General features: G+C 54.6%; 2 protein-coding genes across 8 annotated transcripts; both read left to right on the forward strand.

Annotated features, from left to right (window-relative positions):
- The first annotated feature begins 4,291 nt into the window (after positions 1–4,291).
- On the forward strand, positions 4,292–7,898 carry NME4 (NME/NM23 nucleoside diphosphate kinase 4). The gene is made up of 5 exons (XM_019437283.2): positions 4,292–4,454; positions 6,080–6,213; positions 6,485–6,586; positions 6,698–6,810; positions 7,348–7,898. Exons 1-5 carry the CDS (start codon positions 4,364–4,366, stop codon positions 7,469–7,471), a joined length of 564 nt encoding a protein of 187 aa, XP_019292828.2. The 5' UTR covers positions 4,292–4,363; the 3' UTR covers positions 7,472–7,898.
- An 887-nt stretch (positions 7,899–8,785) lies between these two features.
- On the forward strand, positions 8,786–23,680 carry DECR2 (2,4-dienoyl-CoA reductase 2). 7 transcript variants are annotated; one of them, XM_019437280.2, is made up of 9 exons: positions 8,794–9,106; positions 9,803–9,871; positions 11,010–11,061; positions 11,517–11,652; positions 12,656–12,780; positions 12,852–12,945; positions 13,159–13,263; positions 17,137–17,229; positions 23,509–23,680. In XM_019437280.2, exons 1-8 carry the CDS (start codon positions 9,027–9,029, stop codon positions 17,199–17,201), a joined length of 726 nt encoding a protein of 241 aa, XP_019292825.2. In that variant the 5' UTR covers positions 8,794–9,026; the 3' UTR covers positions 17,202–17,229; positions 23,509–23,680. The 7 variants fall into 7 exon arrangements, with proteins under 7 accessions (XP_019292827.2, XP_019292825.2, XP_019292826.2 ...); XM_019437281.2 differs by having other exon boundaries at positions 23,512–23,680; XM_053893872.1 differs by lacking the exon at positions 23,509–23,680 and adding an exon at positions 17,863–20,283 and having other exon boundaries at positions 8,795–9,106.

Below are 23,680 nucleotides of genomic sequence, written 5' to 3' on the forward strand. Positions count from 1 at the left end.
AACTAATCTACAACAAAAGGAGGCAAAAATATACAACGGGGTAAAGATAACATTTTCAATAAATGGTGCTGGGAAAACTGGACAGCTGTATGCACAGGAATGAACCTGGACCACTTTCTTACCCCACACACAAACTCAAAATGGATTAAAGACCTAAATGTGAGATGCGAAACCAAAAAGCTCCTAGAAGAGAACACAGGCAGTAATTTCTTTGACGTCAGCCGTAGCAACATTTTTCTAGATCTGTCTCTGCGAGTGAGGGAAATAAAAGCAAAAATAAACGATTGAGACCACACCAAAATAAAAAGCTTTTGCACAGCAGACTAAAACATCAACATGACAACAAGACAATCTACTGAATGAGAGAAGATATTTGCAAATGACATATCTGATAAGAGGTTAATATCCAAAATATATGAAGAATTTAGGGGCACCTGGGGGGCTCAGTCGGTTAAGCATCCAACTCTTGACTTCGGCTCAGGTCATGATCTCATGGTCTGGTGATCGAGCCCCACATCAGGCTCTGCGCTGACAGTGCAGAGGCTGCTTGGGATTCTCTGTCCCTCTCTCTCTGCCCCTCTGCCTCACCCGTGCTCTCTCACTCTCTCTCAAATAAACTTGAAGAAAAAAAGAATTTATACAACTCAATACCAAAAAACTTATAATAATAATCGGATTTAAAAATGGGCAGAGGACCTGAATAGACAGTTTTCCAAGGAAGACATACAGCTGGGCAACAGACACATGAAAAGGTGCCCAACATCATTCATCATCAGGGAAATACTAATTAAAACTACAGTGAGATATCTTCCCACACCTATCAGAATGGCCAGAATCAAAAAGACAAGAAATAATAAGTGTTGATGAGGACGTGGAGACAAGGGAACCCTCGTGCACTGTTGGCTGGAATGCAAACTGACGCAGTCAGTGTGGAAAACAGTATGGAGGGGCGCCTGGGTGGCTCAGATGGTTAGGTGTCCAACTGTTGGTTTTGGCTCAGGTCACAATCTCATGGTTCATGGGATCAAGCCCCGTGTTGGGCTCTGTGCTGATGCTGGAGGCTGCCTGCGATTCTCCCTCTCTCTCTCTCTCTCTCTCTGCCCCTCCCATGCATGCTCTCTCTGTCTCTCTCAAAATAATAAACAAACTTAAAAAAAAAACAGTATGGAGTTTCCCCCCCTAAAATTAATGTGATCCCATACATCCACCGCTGGGTATTTACCCAAAGAAAATGAATATACTCGCTTAAAAAGATAAATGCACCCCTAAGTTTATTGCAGCATTATATACAATAGCCAAGATGCATGTCTGGCAGGCTCAGTTGGTAGAGCATGCAACTCATGGTCTCAGGGTTGTGAGTTCAAGCCCCATGTTGGGTGTGGAGACTACTAAAAAGAAACTAAGAGCACCTCGGTGGCTCAGCCGGTTGGGTGTCTGACTTTTGCTCAGGTCATGGTCTCACGGTTCCTGAGTTTGAGCCCCACATGGGGCTCTCTGCTGTCAGCGCAGAGCCCCGCATCAGATCTTCTGACCCCTTCTCTTTCTGTCCCCCGTTCGTTCTCTCTCTCTCTCTCAAATCAAATTAAAAAAAACAAAACAAAACAAAACAAGAATAGCCAAGATATGGAAGCAGCCCAAGTGTCCATCGGTAGATGAATAGATGGGGTGCCCCCTGGTTGAGTTGGTGTAAAGTGTGACCCTGGATCTCAGAATCATGAGTTTGAGCCCCACGTTGGGTACAGAGTTGCCCTTTTATTTATTTATTTATTTATTTATTTATTTATTTATTTTTTAATGTTTATTTCTGAGAGAGAGAGAGACAGAGCGTGAGTGGGGAGGGGCAGAGAGAGAGGGAGACACAGAATCCGAAGCGGGCTCCAGGCTCCAAGCTGTCAGCACAGCTCTTAGTTTCTTTTTAGTAGTCTCCACACCCAACGCGGGGCTCCAACCCACGAACCGTGAGACCGTGACCTGAGCCAAGTTGGACGCTCAACCCACTGAGCCCCCCGGGCACCCTGATAGCTCATACTTTTTATTGCTGAATAATATCGCTGGTAGGGATGCATCACAGAATGTGTATCCATTCACCGCACCGAAGGACACCTTGGTTGCTTCCAAGTTTGGCAATGGTGACTAAAGCTGCTATAAATATCTATGTGCAGATTTTTGTGTATGTAAATTTTCAACTCATTTGAATAAACACCAGGGAGCATGATTGCTGGATCATGTGTTTAGTTTCCTAAGAAACTGCCAAACTGTCTTCCAGAGCGGCCGCACCACCACCCTTCATTTCCACCAGCAGCCAGGGAGAATTGCTGCTGTTCCACATTTTTTATCAACAATTGGTGTTGTCAGTGTTTGGATTTTGTCTCTTGTGATATCTTCATGGTGTCACTCTTTTCCTTTATAATGAGTGCTTTTTGTGCCTAAAGAAACTCTTCCCCGCAGAAGACTGTGAATGTATTTTCCCATCTTCTAAAAGGTTTATATAGATTTTCCTTTCATATTTCGGTCTTTCATATGCCTGAAACTTATTTTTACGTACATCTAGATCGGGTAAGGAGTATTGCCACCTTCACAAGGTTAAGTCTTCCAAACCACGAACATGGGATTTTCCTCATTTATTTAAATCTTCTTTAATTTCTGTCAACAATGGTTTGTAGCTTTCAGGGTGTAAGAAATCAAAAGGGAAATCTGAGAAATACTTTGAGATGAATGCAAATGAAGGCACACATATAAAAAGTTATACAATAGAGGGGCGCTGGGTGGCTCGGTCGGTTAAGTGTCCGACTTCGGCTCAGGTCATGATCTCATTGTTGGTTTGAGCCCCTCGTCGGTCTCTGTGCTGACAGCTCAGAGCCTGGAGTCTGCTTCGGATTCTGTGTCTCCCTCCCTCTCGGCCCCTCCCCTGCTCGCACTCTGTCTCTGTCTCTCTCTCAAAAATAAATATTAAAAAAATTTTTTTAAATAAATAAATAAAAAGTTATGCAATAGAGCAGAAGCAGTGTTTAGAGGGAGATTTATATCTGTAAATGTCTACACTAAGAGTGAAAAACTGTCTTGTAAAAATTAATGAAGGGAAACCTCATTAAAGTGGAGTCAGGAGGTCGAAGTGGGACCTGTCACTCAACCTCCATTACAGGCGGGATTGCCAATTACAGACTCCAACACAACTGTCAATTACATTTCAATAGAAGAATAATCTCCAAGAAAGAATCATCAAGTAAAAGCCCCAATAGGGAGGGACACCTGGGTGGTTCAGTCGGTTTAGCCTCCGACTTCGGCTCAGGTCGTGATCTCGCGGTTTGTGAGTTCGAGCCCAGCGTCCGGCTCTGTGCTGACGCTGCATGTCTCCCTCTCTCTGCTCCTCCCCTACTCACGCTCTGTCTCTTTCTCAAAAATGAATAAACATAAAGCCCCACTAGGGCAAGATGTGCATTGAACAAGAATACGAAGATAATATGATATAAGAATAAATCACCCCTCGGGGCTCCTGGCTAGCTCAGGGGGTTAAGCCTCCGACTTCCCCTCAGGTCATGATCTCAAGGTTCGGGGGTTCGAGCCCCACGTGGGGCTCTGTGCTGACAGCTCAGAGCCTGGAGCTGCTTCGGATTCTGTGCCCCCTCTCTCTCTGCCCCTCCCCTGCTCACGCTCTGTCTCTCTCTCTCTCTCTCTCAAAAATAAATAAACGTTACAAATAAATTAAAAAAAAAAAAAGGAATAAATCACCCCTGCAACTCAGTCAAAAATAAACTCTCAGCACCCCGGAATCTTTTTTTCTCCAATGGACTATTGTTGAAAACAACCCCTCCTAAATTCCGCCTCCATCTCTGTAAAATAAAGTTCTCCTTTTCCATTAACAGCATATATAGTTTTTCAAAAGTTCATTAAATAAGATCTAGTAAGATCTACCATTTCAAACTGGAGCAGGCCATCATCACCACCCCTACACTATTGTAACAAAATACCTGTTTCTTTCTCAACTCCGCCCTCCCCTTCCCTCCCTCCCCTCCGCCCCTCCTTCCCCGGCCCCGCCCTCCGCCCCGCCCCCCACCCTCCACTACTCCCCGCCCTTCTCCTCATCCTCCCCTCCGCTCCGCCCTCCCCTTCCCTCCTTCCCCTCCGCCCCTCCCTCTCTCTTCCGCCCCGCCCTCCCCTGCCTTTTCTCCCTTCCGCCCCGCCCTTCTCACCTCCGTTCCGCCCCGCCCTCCACTACTCCCCGCCCTTCTCCCCCTCTTCCCCTCTGCCCCTGCCTCTCTCTTCTGCCCCGCCCTCCCCTTCCCTCCGCTCCGCCCTTTCTCCCTGCGGGCTCCGTTGCCCGCCTTCTTTCCGCGCTCCGCCAGCGGCCCGCGGGCCGAGGGTAATGGGCGGCCTCTTGGGGCGCGCGGCGCTGCCGGGGTTGCTGAGCGGCCCGCGGGCCGCAGGCCCAAACCTGCTCGCACGCCCCAGCTCGGGTGAGTGGTCCCGCCCGTCGGCGACCGGCGGAGGGGGGAGACGGGCGGGGGCGTAGCCCGGCCTTTGTTGGCGCGCGTGTGGCCGCTGGCCGCCTGGCTGTCTAGATGGCCTCGGGTTCCCGCCGGGCGGGCCGGGGGCGCCCTGCACGTCTTCACCGCTCGCTGCTCCCCCCCGCCATCCGCCCACCGTCCCGGCTTGCTTGGGGGCCGGGGCGGGGGGTGCCCTCAAGGCTCCAAAGCAGGAGGAAACCAGAGGCCTGGTGGCCACAATAGGCAGTGATGAGGGTTGCAGCGGACCTGGGACGGCTGTGGGGGACATTCTGAGCAGATGAACAGTCCCACACGGAGCCGCTGCCCTGGGAGCGTTTTTCTGCAGGCCCTAACTCCGTCTGGCTCATCCCCGCCTGGGGTCCTGGGGCCCGTATCTGTAGCGGGTTCTCCCCGTAATTGCGACCCACAGGGTGCTCCCGAGAGCCAGATGTCTTCTTGTTCCAAACTCTGGAAAGAGTGAACTGCCCTGTTCTCAGGGACAAGTCAGCTGGCAGCCGGCCAGGCTGCACAGACGGCCCCTAGGCACTGGGTTTGGGGGGGACAAGCCAGGGGGGCTTCTTCCAGGGGGCTTCATTCAGTCCTGAAGAGAAGTGGGGGGCGCCTACTGCCTGCTTTCCAGTCCCTGCACACCTTGTGGTTGATTTTCCCCCCGGAGGTGGGAAGTGTCCCCGGAGGGACACTGGCCTGTCCCCATCCTATCCTTTCTCTTCCAGTTCTGTTCTCCGTCTTTGTGAGACATCCAGGGTTTAGGCTTCTCTCAAAGGCACATTTGACCCTGGACCTAGTGCTGAGGGTCAACGTAACAATGTGGCAGGGGGCTGATGGGTGATGGGTGATGACGCCTCCTGTCTCCCTGGCAGTGTCCTCTAGAGAAGACTGGGGCCCGGCCCAGTCCTGTATTTGGGTCTGGAAGCGTCCTGTCTTGAAACCCACCAGCAGCACAGAGTTCCTGTTTGGCCAGTGAGGGTGTGCGAGGAGGAACCCTCTCCCATCTCCCCACCTACAGACACCCTCTACCTTCCACCTTCCTCCTAAGCCCCCAGCTCCCTTTTGTCCCAGTGTGTGCAGGGAAGGTGCACCTCACTAGTCCCTGGTTCCCTGCTGTTCCTGCACCTTAGACCTAGAAGACATGGGCTTTGGGTCCTTCCTTGTGTGGCAGGCTGGGAGTTGAGACAGTGTTGGCCATCGCTCCCAAGGGTGGGAGTCAAAAGCAAGGCCACGAGTTGTGTCTGCTTTCCAGCGTGGCATCTCTGGGCCTCTGGGTGGCCAGTGAGCGGAGCTGTGCCTCCCCAACTCTTGAAGATGCCTTCTCAGGCACGCTGTGTCCATCACGGGTGCTCCTGCCACTGCATGGGAGGAGCCACGGCCCCTCTGACAGGCTGGAAGCACGGGGGACCCACTGTCCTGCTTGTCCCCGAAAGGCAGCGCCATGCCGGGCATTAGTTGGCTGTGGACCCGGCACTTCTCCCCTCCAGAGCTGCTCTGAGGCCCAGCTGACACCTGGCCCCGGGCAGGGGGATCCGGGTTCAGGGAGATGTGAAAGGGTCAGGCACCTGATTCCCCATCTTCTCAAGGAGGGTCTTCCTGGACCCGGGAGCGGACCCTGGTTGCCGTGAAGCCAGATGGGGTGCAGCGGCGACTCGTTGGGGATGTGATCCAGCGCTTTGAGAGGAGGGGCTTCAAGCTGGTGGGGATGAAGATGCTGCAGGTACCCGGGCTCTCGATCCAGGGGTGCCCTTGAGGGGACTGGGAGTGGGGGACTTCTCCTGGACCCCAGCCCTTCACATCTCAGCCCTGCGTCAGGAGCGTCCTGGTATTGGCAGAAGGGGAACGGTGGGGAGGTGTCTGCTGGTGGGCCAGCCCATTTTGCTGCTATTTGCAAGGTGCCCTGAGGTCAAGGTACCGTGGTCACTGCCCTAGCGTCCAGCGGGGTTCCCAGTCCAGGGGCTCCTCTCACCCCTTACCCCAATGCCACCCAGGCGCCAGAGACAGTCCTTGCCGAGCACTACCATGACCTGCGGAGGAAGCCCTTCTACCCAGCCCTCATCAGCTACATGACCTCCGGCCCCGTGGTGGCCATGGTACGGCAGGCAGGGGTGGCGGAAGGGGTGGAGGTCCCTGGACTGAGCCCAGACCTGCTGAGTCCTTGGCAGTCGCCACGTCTCCCAACCTCCCTTATCTCTGTGCTGCAGGTCTGGGAAGGCCCCAACGTGGTCTGCTCCTCGAGGGCCATGATAGGACACACCAACTCAGCTGAGGCTGCCCCCGGCACCATCAGGGGGGACTTCAGCGTCCACATCAGCAGGTCTGGGGACCCTGACACACTCAGCCACTGGAGCTGATGGGCCAGCTCATCAGGGTTGAGGAGGGCCTCAGTGTGGGGTGGCAGTCTGCTTCCAAGGCAGATCCATGGGACCTGGGCCAAAGTAAAGCCAGAAGAGATTTTTGATGCTGGGATGTCGCACACACCTCACGTTTGCAAGAACAGGTTTTTCAAAGCCCTTTGCACACAGGAGATGATAATGCATTCTCTGTGTGCTGTGTGCGAACTCTGCCATCATTTTCTGTTTCCTGACTCTGTGTTGCCAGACACCCCACAGGGTTGGCACTGGATGATTGGTGGGAACGTGAGGCTCCCAGAATGGTCAGGGCAGGTCGTGAGGTTGTGGGTAAGAGGCCAAGGCCAGGCTGGAGCCAGTCTTCATTCCTGTTCTTGCTTTCCCCTCTGCACAATACCGGGCTTGTTCCTCTTAACAGTACGGAATCGGCAGATAGTCCCCGGGACCCCCAAGGTGCACACTGAACTCTGTGCCTTACCTTTGCCACCTATCACTTGGCACAGGAACATCGTCCACGCCAGCGACTCCGTGGAGGGGGCCCAGAGGGAGATCCAGCTATGGTTTCAGAGCAGTGAGCTCGTGGACTGGGCAGAAGAAGGCCACCAGAGCAGCACCTACCCAGCCTGAGCACCCGGGCTGCCCTCAGCCACCCGGGATCAACTACCTCTGTCGACAAGAACTTGAGCCCACACCGCGGTCTGCCCTTCTGTCCCAGACCACCTCCCTGTCTACCTTCTGCCCCACCCCAGCCCAGAGGGGTTGAATAACCAACTTTATGTGCCTTTTAATATCCTAGCCAGTAACAACTTGGACCAAGTTCTTTCTGTACCAAAGTGCCAGACTGACAGTCTTTGGGGCATCTCCAAGAGTGGGTACTGTGACCTCCCTTCCCCCAAAGCCGGGGGCTGGGGGGGGGGCATTAAAATTCACTGTGTTGTGTATGGGGTGGATTGCTTGTTAGTTTGTGCCATCTCTGAGGTAGGGATGAGGACGAGGACTTTATGCAAAGTTATGAGTTTGAGTGTTGAAATAAAGCGTACCTTCTCACATATCAGTAGGAGATCAATTAACTTTATTGAATGTATCAGACAGGCAGGGGTCCAAAGACCCACAGCCTGAAATGGGGAGGAATCTGAGGTGAGCCCTGGAGCCGGTGCTGCCCATTCGTCTGATCATGCTGAATGAGGAACGGACTGCCTTGGGCAGGACTGGAGGGTGGCAAGAAGGGGTGTGGAGGGGACCCACTGAGACCACCCCCAGGGCAGAAGGCCTGGTAACCACGGCCCCCTCCCCTCTAGGTGGCTTCACGTGGAGACTGGAATTGCCTCATGTCTCCTTGTTTTCAGGTTAGCACCATATACCTTACACTTCACCCCTGGTCCTCATGTGTGTCCCGGGTCACTTGTCACAGGTACTGGACATTGCATATCATTACATCTGCTGAGGCCGCCTTGGTCCTCACTCTACTTTTTGACATCTTTGAAGAGAAGTGCCCGGTTGGCGGGGGCCTTTAAACGCTAAGTGCCCCCCAAAACCAGATGTTTTAAATGCACAGCGGGGCATGCGAGCGCCGTCTTAACTCGGGCACCAAACGTCCGCAGTGTCTGGTTGGCTCCGACCACGGCACTGACTCCCAATATTGTCAAAAGGACTCAGGGACGGAGACCGTTCAGAACCGTGCCCATTTAGTCTCCACGGCGGGAACCCGCCGGCCGCGCGGTGTTACCTCCAGTCCCAGCAGGTCGCGCGGCCGCTGTGGGCGGAGCGTCACGGGAGCGGAGAGGGCCGCTGTGGGCGGGGTGTCTTGGGAGGAGGGTGGTGGATGCTGTAGGCGGAGCGTCCCTGGAAAGAGCCTGGATGAAGCTGTGGGCGGGGCTAGCGGGGCGGTCGGCCCAGTGGGCGGAGCGTCACGGGAGAGGCGAGGGCCGCTGTGGGCAGGGCATCCTGGGAGGAGAGTGGAGGCCGCTGTGGGCGGAGCGTCACGGAGAGGCGAGGGCCGACTGGGGCGGGGGCATGTGGGAGGAGCAAGAAGGCGGCTGTGGGCGGGCCTAGCGGGGTCTCCGGATCTGGGTCAGGGCGAGTGCTGAGCGCCTACGCTTCCAGCCGGCGGTGGGTCTCCGCTGCTGTCGGATCCTGGGTAGGTCCCTGTTGTGCTCGCCGCCCTTAACCCGCACCGAGAGCCATGGCCCAGCCGCCGCCCGACGTCAGTGAGGACGAGTGTCTTCCCGAGTACCGCCATCTCTTCTGCCCGGACCTGCTACGGTGAGGGCCGAGTAGGGGGCTCCCTAGGGGCGTGCAACCTCTGCAGGGGTGGCTCGGGGACCTGCGGTTTTACTAGGGTGTGTGGGAACCCCGTGCCTGGCGGCCGGACAGTCTCAATGTCCAAGTGGCGCTGGGGACGCAAGTGCTCTAGTATTTTGACATTCGCCTTGTTGGGAGCACGTTCTGTTTGTCTTGGTCAGTGGCGGTGGGTGTTCCCAGTGGTGGTCCTGGGAAAGTGGAGTGAGGGGCAGGTGGAGGAAGGCTTGTGTGTCTTGAAAATATTTCTCACTGATAAGTTTCTTGTTGTTGTTTTTTGTTTTTTAAAGCAGGCTCCATGCCTTGCCCAACGTGGGGCTTGAACTCCTGACACAGATCAAGATTCGCATGCTTTACTGACTGAGCCAGTTAGGAGCCCCTTAACTGATAACTTTCTGAATAGAGGTTTTTAGGTTGAAATAATTTTTCCCCGAAAACCCAGAAAGCATAGGAATGCAGCCTTTAAAAAGTAGCGTTTCATTTTCTTACAAAAGTCATCCCTGTAACAATTCAAATCTGATAGAAGTGCCCAGTGCAGGGAGCCAAAATCTTCCCAGAACCAACGGCTTCCTCCCATCCACTAAGTCAACAAGCATCTATCTCTTTAAAGTTTTTCCTGTTAAAAAAGATAAGTAAATAAAGTGCTTCCTGTTTTCTTAGGGACAAAGTGGCCTTCATCACAGGTGGTGGCTCTGGGATTGGGTTCCGAATTGCTGAGATTTTCATGAGGTGAGCACTGCTCTGTGTACTCTGTGCACTCCCAGCCCCCGAAACTTGTTCCACTTTGCCTGGACCCCGCTGGATCCTGAGATCCCTGGGCAAGATGCTGGGGGGAGGTGGGAACCCCTCTAGGCCACAGGGCATCAGAAAGCATCTGAAAGGGGTCATGCGCTTTCCTGAAGGAGGCAGGACTCTAGGGTCTTGTCCTAGAGATTAGTTGAGACGATGACTCTGGCCCCAGCACCCTCATTTATACAAAGAGGGAGGGTTCAGCAGGTTGAGGTAACTGCTGCCAAGCTCCCTGGGGCCTCGTGGAGCCAGAGTCAGGATGAGCTGAGTTGACGCCAGTAGTGTGGAGAGCACAGTGTCTCTTGGGACAGGAGATCTTGACCTCAGGCCCAGGTCAACCACTTGTGCCCCCACCCCCACCCCCACCCCAGGAAAGGACCAGGGTTAGGCTGGGGTTGAGGAAAAGGAAGCCTGCTGATATCCTAGAGACCCTCCCCGGTTTTCCCCAGGCCCCCACTTTTCATACCAGAGAGGTGAGTCTCACTGGGTGAGATTTGGGGATTCATCCATTCCAGGTGAATTTATTTTCCGAGCTGGTGACTTTGTGCATGTTGCTGCTCTGAGCAGAGTGTAGCCGCTGTGCTGAGGGGCCTTTTGAGGATTAGATGGGACCTACTCAGCGGGTAGTAGCTGCCGTTGCTACTGTGAGGCTGAGTTTGTCAGGAGGCGAGGCAACGCAGGGACCCTGGCCTCAGAAGGGGCTCTCTCTGTCCTTCACTCCAACTTCACAGGGAGAGGCCAGGGCACATGGGGCCAAGCCAGGGGGACCCAGCAGGGCCCATACAGATGCCTGGGCTGTGCATCTGAGGCTCACAGCTGCCTCAGTGCTGTGCGCATGGTGTTTGGGGCACGGCCCACATGTCTCTGTGGCTGGGATACCCTATTGCCAGAGGGACCCAGACAGGAGACCCCAGGGTGGACACCATTGGTGCGGCTGGCCCTGCTCAGACCCCTATGTTCTCTGCCAGCTGTGCCTTCAGCCCAAGAGAGCTTTGGGGGAAGGGAGCTCTGCCTAGGGCACCGGGCAGGAGCCCACCTGGGCGTGTCCCTTGTGCCTTGATGCTCTCACGCTTTACAGGCACGGCTGCCACACTGTCATCGCCAGCAGAAGCCTTCCAAGAGTGTCAATGGTAAGTGGGTTTCTCCTGTGCCCACCCCATCCGTGGCTAGCTGTGGGGGCACAGAGCCTGTGCCTGGAGGGTCCTGAGGCCCAGAGGATGGTGACACTAAAACCTGTTCCTCCCCCAGATATGGAACCTCAGTGGAAGTGGCCTCCTCCCACAGGGACACCCCTGGCTTTTTACAAAACCTAATTTTTGTGAGGAGGCCCTCATGTTGGGTGGTATTGTTGCCCCAAGAGAGATCTCAGCTCATATGGATTTTGAGGGTGGTTCACAGGTCCCGTCCACCTGGGAGGAGAGTCTCACCCCTGCCACAGCTGGTCTTGGGGACGAGAAGTCAGCGGGGGCCATTGTCGACCCATGACCAGTGACCAGTGGCCTGGAGGGTAATGTGGAAGGAGGATCCTGGCTCCAGGCCAAGGCCACTGGGCCGCTGTCCACCTCTCTTCCCATCTGGCTTCTAGGCTGCCAGAAAGCTGGCTGCTGCCACTGGCCAGCGATGCCTGCCTTTGTCTCTGGACGTTCGCGCTCCCCCGGCCATCACAGCTGCTGTGGACCAGGCACTGAAGGAGTTTGGGAAAATTGACATTCTCATTAACTGTGAGTGGCTGCTGGGTGAGGCCCGGGGGCTTCTGATGGGTCACAGTACCAGACCTCCCTGTTGCGGGGGCCTCAGGACTCCTGTCCTGGGACCCTGGCTCCTTCTGGGTCAGTGCAATCATGGAGAAGGTTGGACATCCTATGCACTTGGCTGGATCACAGAGCTGGGGCACGCTCGTGTCTCAAAATTCTCCCTTTAAAAAAAAGATAGGCTTAATTTTTTTTAGTAGGGTTCAAGATGTACAGAACAATCAAGCAGCTGGTACACAGAATTGCACCCCCCCCCACACACACACAGGGGCCTCTTGTTAACATCCTGCACTTGTTACAGTCGGTGAACCAGAATGATAGGTATCATTAGCCAGCCTGTAGTTCACGTCAAGGTTCACTTTTTGCTGAAATTCCCTCTTAGAAACATGGGGTACATAAATCTCCTGCAGCTAACGAAGTACCACGAGCTGAGTGGCTTAAAACAATGGAAATATATTCTCTCACACTTCTGGAGGTCACAGATCCAAAACCAAGGTGTCGGCAGGGCTGGCCCCTCGGACGGGCCCTGGGGAGAGGCAGTCCCAGGCCTCTCTCTCAGCTTCTGGCGTTGCTGGCGACCCTCGGTGCTCGTTGGCTTGGGGCCGCGTCGCTCCAGGCTCTGTCTGCCTCTTTGCATGGCCTCCCTCGTGTTTCTCTGTGTCTTTTCTCCTTTCCTCAGGGGGACACCGGTCCTTGGACGTAGGCCCCCCCTAAGATGATGTCATCTTAACTTGATTGCCTCCAAAAGAGCTTATTTCCAGATAAATTCTCACTCACAGGTGCCAGGGATTAGCACTTCATGTGTCTGTTTGAGGAGCACAATCCAACTCAGGAGATGCATCCTGCCCTGTCATGCAAGAATTTACCCAACTGCTTGGGCCCCTCCCCCATCCAGCCTGGACCATCCTGAGGGTCCATGTGTCCTAACTGCCTGGAGCTCCAGCACCAGCCACTGTCTCCTTGCACCCCGCAGGTGCGGCCGGAAACTTCCTGTGCCCTGCCAGCACATTGTCCTTCAACGCCTTCAAGACCGTGATGGACATTGACACCTTGGGCACCTTCAACACGTCTCGTGTGCTTTATGAGAAGTTCTTCTGGGTGAGCGTCCTTTCCACGTGGGAAAGGCATCTTCTGGCCACCTGCTCACTGTGCTCCCCCATGTGTTCCAGGACCATGGAGGGGTGATCGTGAACATCACTGCGACCCTGGGCAGCCGGGGGCAGGTGCTTCAAGTGCACGCAGGCTCTGCCAAGGCGGCTGTGGGTACGGGCACACCCTCTGGTCTGCCTGCCTGGGCTCCCGATGGGTCCCTCTCCGGCCTGTCCCTGGAGGCCCACAGTGTCCTGGTAAAGCTAAGCACAGTGGTGGGCAGTGGAGAGGGCCGGCCCTGGCCCTGAGCCCCGACTCATACCCAAGCCGCCCCAGAAAGCAGAGCAGCCCTGCACCCCTCCTCATGCCTACCTTCCTTCTGTGCAGATGCAATGACACGGCACTTGGCTGTGGAGTGGGGTCCCCAGAACATCCGTGTCAACAGCCTCGCCCCCGGCCTCATCAGCGGCACAGAGGGGTTCTGGCGGCTGGGTAAGCCCCTTCCGGAGCTTCGTGCCCCGCAGTACCTCTGTGGGCTCCCCTCCCACCTGGCTGGGACAGGCGCACGATGAGGGCCGATTCCTCATGGCTCCCGGGGCTGGCAAAGAGTCCGTCCCCAAGCCAAGTCTGGGCCGTTATTGGTGAGCACGCCTGTGACAGACTGACGGTCAGCCAGACGTGGGCAGCTGTTCCTCGGAGGTAGAGGCTACACGGCTGCTGGCCTCGATGTATGAGCCAGACACAAAGTGGGATACCCATTAGAGCTTCCAGAACCCTGACCCTGTGTGTGGCAGAAAGCCCCGTGCTGCTTCTGTAGCCATGTTCTTTCTTACCTTGCCTGTGCCAGCCCTGCCCTCGGTGTTCCTAGATGTGGTTTAGGGAAAGCTGGGCAGAAGGGAGTGGAGGGCCCTGGGTCCCGGGGCTCATGGTGCTAAGCCACCTGCTGCCCTTCCAGGTGGCCCCCAAGCCAGTGTCAGCGCGAAGGTTCTGGCCATCCCCCTGCAGAGGCTGGGCAATAAGACAGAAGTTGCCCACAGCGCGCTGTTCCTGGCCAGCCCTTTGGCATCCCATGTGACCGGCGCTGTGCTGGTGGTGGACGGCGGGGCGTGGCTGACACTCCCTAACGACATCAAGTTACTGGCAGATTTTGAATCCTTCTCTGCTAAGCTCTAGGTGATGTGCTGCTCCCACCTTTAGGGTTCACCCGTGTCCTTGACCCCCTCCCCGAAACCCCCACCCGGGGGGCTGATGGGCACTGTGCTGGGCCCTGTTGTGTTTCACCTCCATCCCTTGGGTGTATTTCTAGATGTGTTCTTGGGAACTTTTGGGTTTCGACTACCCCAGTAGGCCAAGCCGTGGGTAGGGCAAGGCCAGGGAGGCGTCTTTTTGAGCTGGTGGGGTGGTGCTGGGAGGGGGCCCGGCCCAATGTAGTTGCACCCCAGACCTCAGGGCCTCTCTGCAAATCAGGATGGGCATGCTTGCCTGCAGCAGATGGGAACCCCTCTCTTTGGGAGCTCCCCTGGATGACCTTCTCTGGAGGCCCGAGGGCCTGCTGGGCCATGCAGGCATGGGGAGAGGGTACCATTGCTCTCTGCCTTCCCCTTCTGTCCCACTAATCTCCGTGCTGCGGCCAGCCTCTGAGGCCTGCTCACCCTAGTTCCCTGAGCAGCATATTCCTCTGAGGAAGGCTGAGGAGGTGGCTCAGGCCCTCTGTCCCCCAAGCCTCCTGCGTCCCCAACTTCAGGCTGAGGGCAGGAACATTCTAGGGTCGTTGCTGACTCCTGTCCTGTCTGAGGGGTGGATTTGGTGGAGGGATACCCCAGGAGCTCACAGCGTATGGTTACAGCATGGAGCCATGGTTGGTTCCGTAATGACCCCCATCCACCCTGGAGGTGGCTTTGTTGGTGGGCACAGGTGAGGCTGAGAAGCCCCTCTTCTGAGGCCCTCTGTGGTTTGCTTGCCGGCAGACACGTTCTCAGTGCCCGGGGCACGCGGGTGACCGGGCGGCGGGAGGGAGTGCGCCCCGGGCTGGCACCACAGTCAGTGGGCTGAGGGACACTCATCTTGGGGAGCTCTGGAAGGTTGCAGAAGGGGTTGCTGGCGTCCATCCCCCTGGGAGACGCATGGGGCCCGGCAGCCTGCCCTCCTGGCCCGGCGCTGACGGGGATCTGCGGCGTGCTTCCTGGGCGCTGCCAGGGGCTGCGCGGGAGGCAGACGCTGGCGCCCCTCGGTCTTCCCCTGTGACCTTGGCATCTGCTGCAATTCCGGACAGGTGTCTGAAGCAAAGGAGGCCTTCTGAAGGGAATCTTGTCCACAGCCCCCCTTGGGACGCCTCCTGCGGTGCTCTTTCCAGGACCTGCCTCCCACCCACAGAGCATCAAACTGGACAGTGCAGCGGCATCTGAATCCGAGACTGGCCTCTCCCCCGGGAGCCCTGCTGTGTCCACCTTCCCTCCCCCGGCCCCATCTCCCGTGCTCGGGCAGGAGTGACCAGGCTATGATGCTGCCCGCTGACCTGCCCGCACCACGCGGGTGTCGCCAGAGGGGCTTTGACATTCCAGAGCTGCCCCGGGAGTGGGGTTGCAGCCACGGTGCTGCCCCACGTGCCTGCCCTGCCTCGCCCCGGCCTGGGAGGCCTTCATTCTGCTGCTGCAGAAAGCGGGTGTCCCGTGGGTGTCCCGAGGCAGCCCTGCTGCAGAAAGCGGGCCTTTCAGGCTCCCTGTCTTCCCTTCCTGGCTCTTCCATTTTGGGATCTTATTCGGCTAAACCAGGAAGCCAAACCAGGGAGACTAGAAAAGCATCTTTGACCCCTCCCACCCCAGGCCTGGTATCCTGGATCCCCTTACCAGGGTGTTGGGCTGCATACGGGATCCCCCGCCTGGGGGTCACCCATCCCTATCAGCCTTCGGTGACACGGGCTGGGTTGCTCCCCACCTGTCCTGGAGCCAGTCTGTCCTTTGCTGGGACGTCCTAGTGGACTTAGTCCTTTGCCATTCAGAGACTACTTTCTAGGTCCTCCAGCTGGCCATTGTCTTCATCAGCACCTCCCATAGTTCCAAAGGGCTCAGAAAATTCTGGCCTCAGGGGCGCCTCGGGGGCTCAGTCGGTTGAGGGTCTGACTCTTGATTTTGGCTCAGGTCGGGAGTTCACGGTTCGTGGGATCAAGCCCTGTGCTGACAGTGGAGCCTGCTTGGGATTTTCTCTCTCTCCCTCTCTCTCTCTCTTTTCCCCTCCCCCGCTTTCTCTCTCTCTCAGAATAAATAAATAAACAAATTTTAAAAACTACTCTTTTTACTATGAAACATCTATTTGTTGGACTTTGTGAACGTTTTTTTATTCTTCGTTTATTTTTGAGAGACAGCGAGACAGTACAAGTGGGGGAGGAACAGAGAGAGAGAGAGACAGAGAGACACAGAATCTGAAGCAGGCTCCAGACTCTGAGCTGTCAGCATAGAGCCCAACACGGGCTCAAACTCACAAACCGTGAGATCATGACCTGAGCTGAAGTCAGACGCTTAACCGATGGAGCCACCCAGGCGCCCCTGCAAAAATTTTTAGGAGGAAGAGGGTGATGCTTGAAAAGAATCATGGGTGATCCGGTCATTTGGAGTGGGGGGTGCTTCCTTCCTGTCCTCCTCCGGTGAGGGGTTTAGAGGCCGCCTCCCGCCTCCTACCTGATACTTCCTGAGGCACAGGCACTGGGAGGCTGCCTGCTTCCCTGGTGGGAGGGGGTGTGCTCAGACCGGCCAGGTCCCCAAGGGGGCTGCCTTGCCCTGCAAGTCCCGGTTTGCTCCTGGACAGTGCTGGCCGCCGTTAGAGCATGGAGCTTCAGTTCTCTGCCCCAGGTGCCACATCACACGTCCCTTGTCCCGGAGCCTTTGTTCCGTGGAAAGAGACTGTACCTGTCTTTGAGGGTGCAGGAGAGTGGTAAGGAGGCCCCAGAACCACACTGGCTGAGAAGCCACCTGGCAGAGGGTGCTCCACTTGCTTTAAAGGTGCTTCTTGTCACGGAGACTGGAATGTGGTGGCATCGTGTCCGCCAGCAAGGCAGACGAATGGGTCCTTCTCATGCAGCTGGGTGGAAACACAAAGCAGTGAGAGTGGTTACTGGGCAGGCTGGCCAGTGAAAGGCAGAGGCTGTCATCAGACAACCCCTCCCGCCCCCCCGCCGGCCGAGCTTGGGTTGCGGTCCTTCCTTGAGGAAGGACCTGGGTGGTGGCCAGAGGTAGGCTGACGGCCAGGGTCTCTGCTGCCTTTGAAGGCTGGGGCGCACAGCTGAGGTGCAAACTCCCTCCCACAGGGGATCTGGCCAAAAACAAAAACAAAAAAAACACTTGCTGGGACTCAACAATGGCTTACTTCCAGGAGGACAGAGTCTGGAAAGAAGGTTGCAGAACCAGGCCTTTTACTGCTGCGTCAGCGTTCTCTGAAGAAGCAGGACCAATAGGATATATAGAGGTACGCCTGAGGGGGTTTGTTGGAGGGGTGGCTCACGCCACTGTGGAGCCCCAAGAAGTCCCACGTTCTCTGTGTACGAGCTGGAGACCCAGGAAAGCTGGCGGTATGATTCAGTCCGAGTCCGAAGGCCTGAGAAACAGGCGCTCTGGTGGCCAAGGGTAGGAAAGGATGGACGTTCCAGCTCGAGCAGAGGGAGAGGGAGTCGTCCTTCCTCTGCCCGTCTGTTCTCCTGGGGCCATCAGTGGATGGCATCAGTGATGCCGCCCACATTGGTGACGGCAGATAATCTTCACTCAGTCTACCAAATCCAACGCCAGTCTCTTCCAGAAACACCCAGAAAAACTGTTTTACTCTGTCGTTGATTGCCTGCATGTGGTGGTCATTTGGCTATGAGATAGACCCTCTCTGTTTGGCTCCCTGCACCCACCCAGGTTGTCCCTTGGGTCTTGGGAGGCTGCTGGCGGCCCCTGGGTCACAGGCACACTCAGCGGTGCCACTTGCTGGGTGGTGAGGCTGGTGGGCCCCGCGCACAGGCTGGCGAGAGGACCAGGGGGTGTGGGCAGACAGCCCCAGCAGTGGCACTCAGGCTCTGTGGCGATTGACAGAGAACTAAGTTGTCCTCTTTCACATTAGCCATCTCTAGATTCCCTCAGGAAGTGTCAGGTTCTCTGAAAGGACGGGTAATTCTGTGCACGTGAACCCTGGTCAGAGTTTCCTGCAACCTTCGCCGTAGAAGCTGATCTCCGGGCCGCCCTGAGCTCCCCGTTCGATGGTGAGGGGGTCCCGCTTTCATCCCTTCGAACCACGTGAGACCAGGAGCCAAAGCAGAGGACTGCCAGCCACAGAGGCAGTGCAGCCTTCCAGCCTCTCCCGTTCCTTCACCAGCGTCTCAGGGACCAGATAGGCATTTTTGAAAAGCTCTGCGTGCCTTATCTGTTGAATGAATAAATGAACCAATCCCAGCTTATTCACCCTATGCCGTGTGAGCCACACAGATTATTCCCGAGACATCCCACCATGCAAAGGACGTTCGGGTGTTCTCGCCCTTGTAATACAGAAAGCAAAGGAAACCTCAAAATGGTCTGAAATAAGGAGTGCTGATTTGGGGAGTTTCTCTCTGCTCACTCCTCCTGTTGTCATGGTAACTTGGTAGAATTCGGCGGTGGCTTGTATGAGCCGGCTCTGTCCTTGGTGTCACCTTAGAAAGGCCCAGAGATCAGCACCAGGCACTAAGGCTGGTTTCCCAAAAGCCAGACTTGAGCCGTGCCCTTCTCTTGGTCCCTGGGTTGGCACGCCCTCCCCGTGTTTGTCTCTGGTCGCTCTGGGTCTTTCACCTCACCCCTCCCCATCCCCCCTCTTCGCTCACGCACCATCCACCAAGTGCACACTGAGCTCCTGCTTGTGCCCGGCACCCTGGCTGCGGACCGAGGCGTGGGCACCCCCGAGTCTCCTGAGCTTCTGCGCTCTCTGTCTTGGCATCTGTGCACGTGGGCTCGCTGAGTAAAGCGGGAAGAATGAGGAGTCCCAAGAACCCCCACAATTGGAGGCTCAGTAGATGTTCCTCTCTCCTCTGACCCTCACATCCCCTTGTCATCCTATGGATTAGAGCAAGCCCGCTTCTCGCGGTCAAGCCCCCACCCTACATAGCAGGTCCCCGGGGGGGGGAGGGCCTTGCTCCTTCCTGCCCTGCATAGAGGCCCAGTCACGCTGCAGCTAGGTCCCCTGGAGCAGGGTTGATGAACTCTCCAGGGTAGGGTTTCCCTGGCGGCACATGGGCCCCCTCAGGCATCTCCCTCAGGATACTGAGGCTAGTCTGTGTTGGATGCTGGCATCAGAAATCTGCTCTGGGGGCGCCTGGGTGGCTCTGTCGGTTGAGCGTCCAACTTCGGCTCAGCTCAGGTCATGATCTCGAAGATCACGATTTCAAGCTCCGCGTGGGGCTCTGTGCTGACAGCTCAGAGCCTGGAGCCTACTTTGGATTCTGTGCCTCTCTTCCTCTCTCGCTGCCCCTCCCCTGCTAGCACTCTGTCTCTCTCAGAAATAAACCTTAAAAATTTTTTAATTGCATCTTAAAAAAAAAAAAAAAAGAAATCTACTCTTACTCTGGCTGTTCAGATCCAAAGAGAGGGAATGTGTGAGAACGCTCCTGGGCTCCTTCACTGGCTCCAACGGTGGGTGTGCTAGGGCTCTAGGGCCCAGGGGTGAGCACCCCTTCCTTCTTCCACTTCTCCCTCTCCCTGGGAACCTGCACATTCCCCTCGCTGCACATCAGCTCTCTCTACGACCAGGTCCCAGCCACTGTGTGTTCAAGCTGCAGCCCAACCCCTGGAGAGAAGGGCTGCCTTCCTTCCCTCAGAGTCACATCCCCAGTCCTGAGGAAAGGTACCCAGTCACTCCGTTCGGATCAGGAGTCTAGCGCTTTTCAATAAGCCGCAGCCAAGGTTTGATCACACATATGAACACGGCAACTCCCATTACAGCCACGGGCTTGGAGAGGGGCTGCTTCTAGAAAATGTGTTAGCAGACCATCCCGTGTGGATCCTGACTGACACCAAGGAAACTCACTAAAGACCAATGTGTAGCCTAGCGTGCTGATGTGTGTGCGTGTGTGTACTCTTTTTCCAGTGACCAGGTGAGTCTCAGGTCTCCCTCTGGTGAAACCCAAAGGCCGGGTGGAAGATGGCAGAGATTGCCTAAGTCTGTGCTCTATCCACACTCCCCGCCCCTATCTCAGGGCCAGGGCTCTGCCCTACTCAACCTTTTTGTCCTGGGGACCATGGTGGAGACTGAATCTTTCTTTGGACTTTCCTTTTCCTTCCCCTTTGTAACTCGGTTCTTTGGTGAAACAGTACCCCCACCCCCACCCCCACCCCCCAGACAGGGAGTTGATGGATTTCACAGGGTTCTCCCTGGACTCTGGTGCAGATCGTTGGGAGCAGACCCACATAACTTTCTCAACAAGCAGAGGATTCTATGACTCTTTATTCATTTGTTTTGATTACCTCTTGTATTATTTCTTCCAGTAATAAATGTAACCAATATGGGTCTCACTAACTGAACTCTCAGAGGATAATTTTATTGCCAATTCTTGGAGTTTGAGGGGCACCTCATCATATCCGAACGTCAGAGCATCTCGAGGAGACGGTACCTGACAGGTGTCGGTTGAGGGATGAGAGATGTCTGTCATAAATCTGCAGAATTGGGGGGCGCCTGGGTGGCTCAGTTGATTAAGCCCTAGACTCTTGATTTTGGCTCAGGTCATGATCTCACAGTTTGCAAGATCGAGCAAAGAGCCTGCTTGGCATTCTCTCCCTGCCCCCCCCCCCAAAATAAATAAACATTAAAAAAAAAGAAATAGGCAGAATTATCTCTTCTGCCACCACATGTAACTTGGACAATTTTTACGTGATGGGAGAAGAATGATGGAAATTACATCTTCAACTCTTCAAAAAGCGTGACCTGTGGCCAAAGAAAAGAAGCTCTGAATCCCGCACAAAACTCTCCCTGCTAGCTCCTCATGCCCATCCCCCAGCCATGCTTTGGGCCCCGGGGGAGGTGAGGTGGGTGCAGACTGTAGGCTACAAAGCGGTCTGGGCACGGCTGCGGGGACTGGCGAGTCCCGTCATCACAGGAAGATGCGAGCAGGTAACGACAACGTCAGAGTGAAATGTTTAAATAAGAAAACCATCCAAACCTCCGCCGAGTCAAGAGGAATTAGACTGTGCTTTTACAAACTCATGTTCTATTTTTACTCTGAGGAATGTACTTTACTAAATTTGAAGGTGATGAAAAAAATCCTTCCCCACTGAATAAAATATCAGTAAACACGAGTGTGGCTCTGTGCTCTCCACTGCTGGAGGCTAGCGGGGGAGGGAGTGATCTAGACCGAAAATTTACTTCCAAGTTTACTTACCAAGTGCAAAATGTTAATCTACTTTTCAATACTGAGAATTAGAAATAGTTGGCCTGAAGTTTTTGTTTATGGCTTGAGGTGTAACTGACATACAATAAATTGTATGTGAAGTGTATAATTTGAAGAGTTCTCTAGGTCTATATCCATGAAAATATTACACAATCACCGTCACCTGCAGAAGTTTCCTCCCACCCCTCGTTAATCCTCTCTCACCTCTACCTATGCCCCTGTCCTTAGATGACCTGTCCGGAATGACAGCTCAGGGCGTGGGAGGACAAGGCAAGACCAGACAGAAAGGAGGGGAGCTACTCAGGAGAAAGGTGGGGACAGTAGGAAGAGGTGCTGGGCCCTTTTCTGGAGCACCAAGCGTAGGTCTGCTTGGTGGTCCTGCTCCTTTGTCACCCTGGCCCCATCATAGGTCTGTGGCCGGTCCCTTCTTTCCCCAGGATAGAGCTTAGCCCTCCTCCTGTGCCCATCTCCAGGCCACCCCCAGGGCCTTCCCGGGGTGCCAGCTGCCCCATGATGCCCTGCACAAGGCTCTCACTTGACCACTGGCTGGCTCCAGCCTGGACTTTGAGCTCTGGGACTCAGGGCTGGCTCTGGGCACAGATGTGCAGCAGCCTGGCCCCCAGAGCTCACTGAGGGAAGGACCTTGGGAAGAGCCTTCACTACCCAAGAGCCTGCTTCCCAGTTCTCTGATCTGTGTTCTCATCATCCCTTCACTTTTGACGCCTCCTTATTCCCCAGCAAGTTACACAAATTACTTTCAAATATTAAAATAAAATGGCTGATACGGGGCGTCTGGGTGGCTCAGTCGGTTGAGCGTCCGACTTCGGCTCAGGTCATGATCTCATGGTTCATGAGTTTGAGCCCCGCGTCGGGCTCTGTGCTGACGGCTCCGAGCCTGGAACCTGCTTCAGATTCTGTGTTTCCCTCTCTCTCTCTCTGCCCCTCCCCCACTCTTGCCCTGTCTCTCTCTCTCTCAAAAATAAATAAAGATTAAAAAAATTTTTTAAAAAGAAAATAAAATGGCTGATAGAGAAGACCTCACAAGGGTGGGGAAAGAACAGATAGTTTTGATGAAACTGGCTATTAAGTGAGAAAAATAAAGCTGGGTCTCTATCTCACATCACATCAAAATAAAAAAATTCCAAATGAATTAAAGACATACTTGCGAAAGGAAAAACTATAAATACAGGCAGATATCTTTATATATATATATTTTTTAAGGGGCACCTGGGTGACTCAGTTGGTTAAGCATCTGACTGCCTCAGGTCATGATCTCACCGTGAGTTTGAGCCCCATGTTGGGCTCTCTGTTGTCAACTCAGAGCCTCCTTTGGGCCCTCCACCCCCCTCTCTCTGCCCCTCCCCTGCTAGTGCACTGTCTCTCTCAAAAACAAAAATAAACATTAAAAAAAATAAAATATTTTAAGTAATTTGTATACCCAACATGGGGCTCAAACTCACCGCCCCAAGATTAAAAGTCACATGCTTTACCAACCAAGCCAGCCAGGCGCCCCCATAAACAGGTATCTTTGAGACTTTGGGTAAAATATTTATTTACCTAATTTTAACTGTTTACAACTTCGATTTTTTTATTTTTTTTTTATTTTTTTAAATTTTTTAATGTTTTATTTATTTTTGAGACAGAGAGAGACAGAGCATGAGCAGGGGAGGGGCAGAGAGAGAGGGAGACACAGAATCTGAAACAAGCTCCAGGCTCTGAGCTGTCAGCACAGAGCCCGACGCGGGGCCCGAACTCACAGACCATGAGATCATGACCTGAGCTGAAGTCGGACACTCAACCGACTGAGCCACCCAGGCGCCCCCAACTTCGATTTTTTTAAATGTTTGTTTATTTCTGAGAGAGAGAGAGCGAGCGCAGGGGAGGGGCAGAGAGGGCAAGGGAGACAAAGAATCCGAAACCAGGCTCCAGGCTCTGAGCAGTCAGCAGAGAGCCCAACGTGGGACTCAAACTCGTGAACTTCAAGATCATGACCTGAGCTGAAGTCGGACTCTCAACCGACTGAATCACCCAGGCACCCCAGTGAAATTCTTGAAACATATGGACCAGCCTGGAAAATAGCACGAGACATCCAGGTATTCCCTACCCACATTTACCAGATGCTGATCCTTTGTCCTATGTGTGCTCAGCCTTTGTGTCTTGCAGGGACATAGCAATATAGCTAAAATTTTACCCTGTGCCCCTTTCCTCTTCCAGCCCCTCAACATAACTCCCACTCTTGTTTTGTTATTTTTACTACAAATGAACGTATTTGGAGCAATTTGTGGTCATTGACCACATTGTTAACCTTTGCAGAAATGGTATTACACGGTCTCTGTTCTGTAACTTGCTTTTATCAGCAGTGCATTTTAGAAGTCAGCACAAGCTGACGTGTGCACGTGTGGTTCATCCATCAGACCTGCTACGAAGCATTCCCTCACCATCGACGACACCTCAGCCATTCAGCAGTCTCTTCGTGCGAGCATGAACACCAGTGCTGTCAAACACCCCTTTCCTGCCTCCTCATGGGCT

This window comes from Panthera pardus, unplaced genomic scaffold, assembly GCF_024362965.1.
Source record: "Panthera pardus isolate Hobbes unplaced genomic scaffold, ASM2436296v1 HiC_scaffold_4, whole genome shotgun sequence".
Classification (NCBI taxonomy): Eukaryota; Metazoa; Chordata; class Mammalia; order Carnivora; family Felidae; genus Panthera; species Panthera pardus.

Bases quoted from the DNA above. Each gene is read 5' to 3' on its own strand.
- DECR2 (XM_019437277.2), top strand. From the start codon at position 9,027: ATGGCCCAGCCGCCGCCCGACGTCAGTGAGGACGAGTGTCTTCCCGAG. The intron at 9,107-9,802 runs GTGAGGGCCGAG...CTGTTTTCTTAG, and splicing joins TTCTGCCCGGACCTGCTACG to GGACAAAGTGGCCTTCATCA. The intron at 13,264-13,726 runs GTAAGCCCCTTC...CTGCCCTTCCAG, and splicing joins AGAGGGGTTCTGGCGGCTGG to GTGGCCCCCAAGCCAGTGTC.
- NME4 (XM_019437283.2), top strand. From the start codon at position 4,364: ATGGGCGGCCTCTTGGGGCGCGCGGCGCTGCCGGGGTTGCTGAGCGGC. The intron at 4,455-6,079 runs GTGAGTGGTCCC...CATCTTCTCAAG, and splicing joins GCTCGCACGCCCCAGCTCGG to GAGGGTCTTCCTGGACCCGG. The intron at 6,587-6,697 runs GTACGGCAGGCA...TCTGTGCTGCAG, and splicing joins CCGGCCCCGTGGTGGCCATG to GTCTGGGAAGGCCCCAACGT.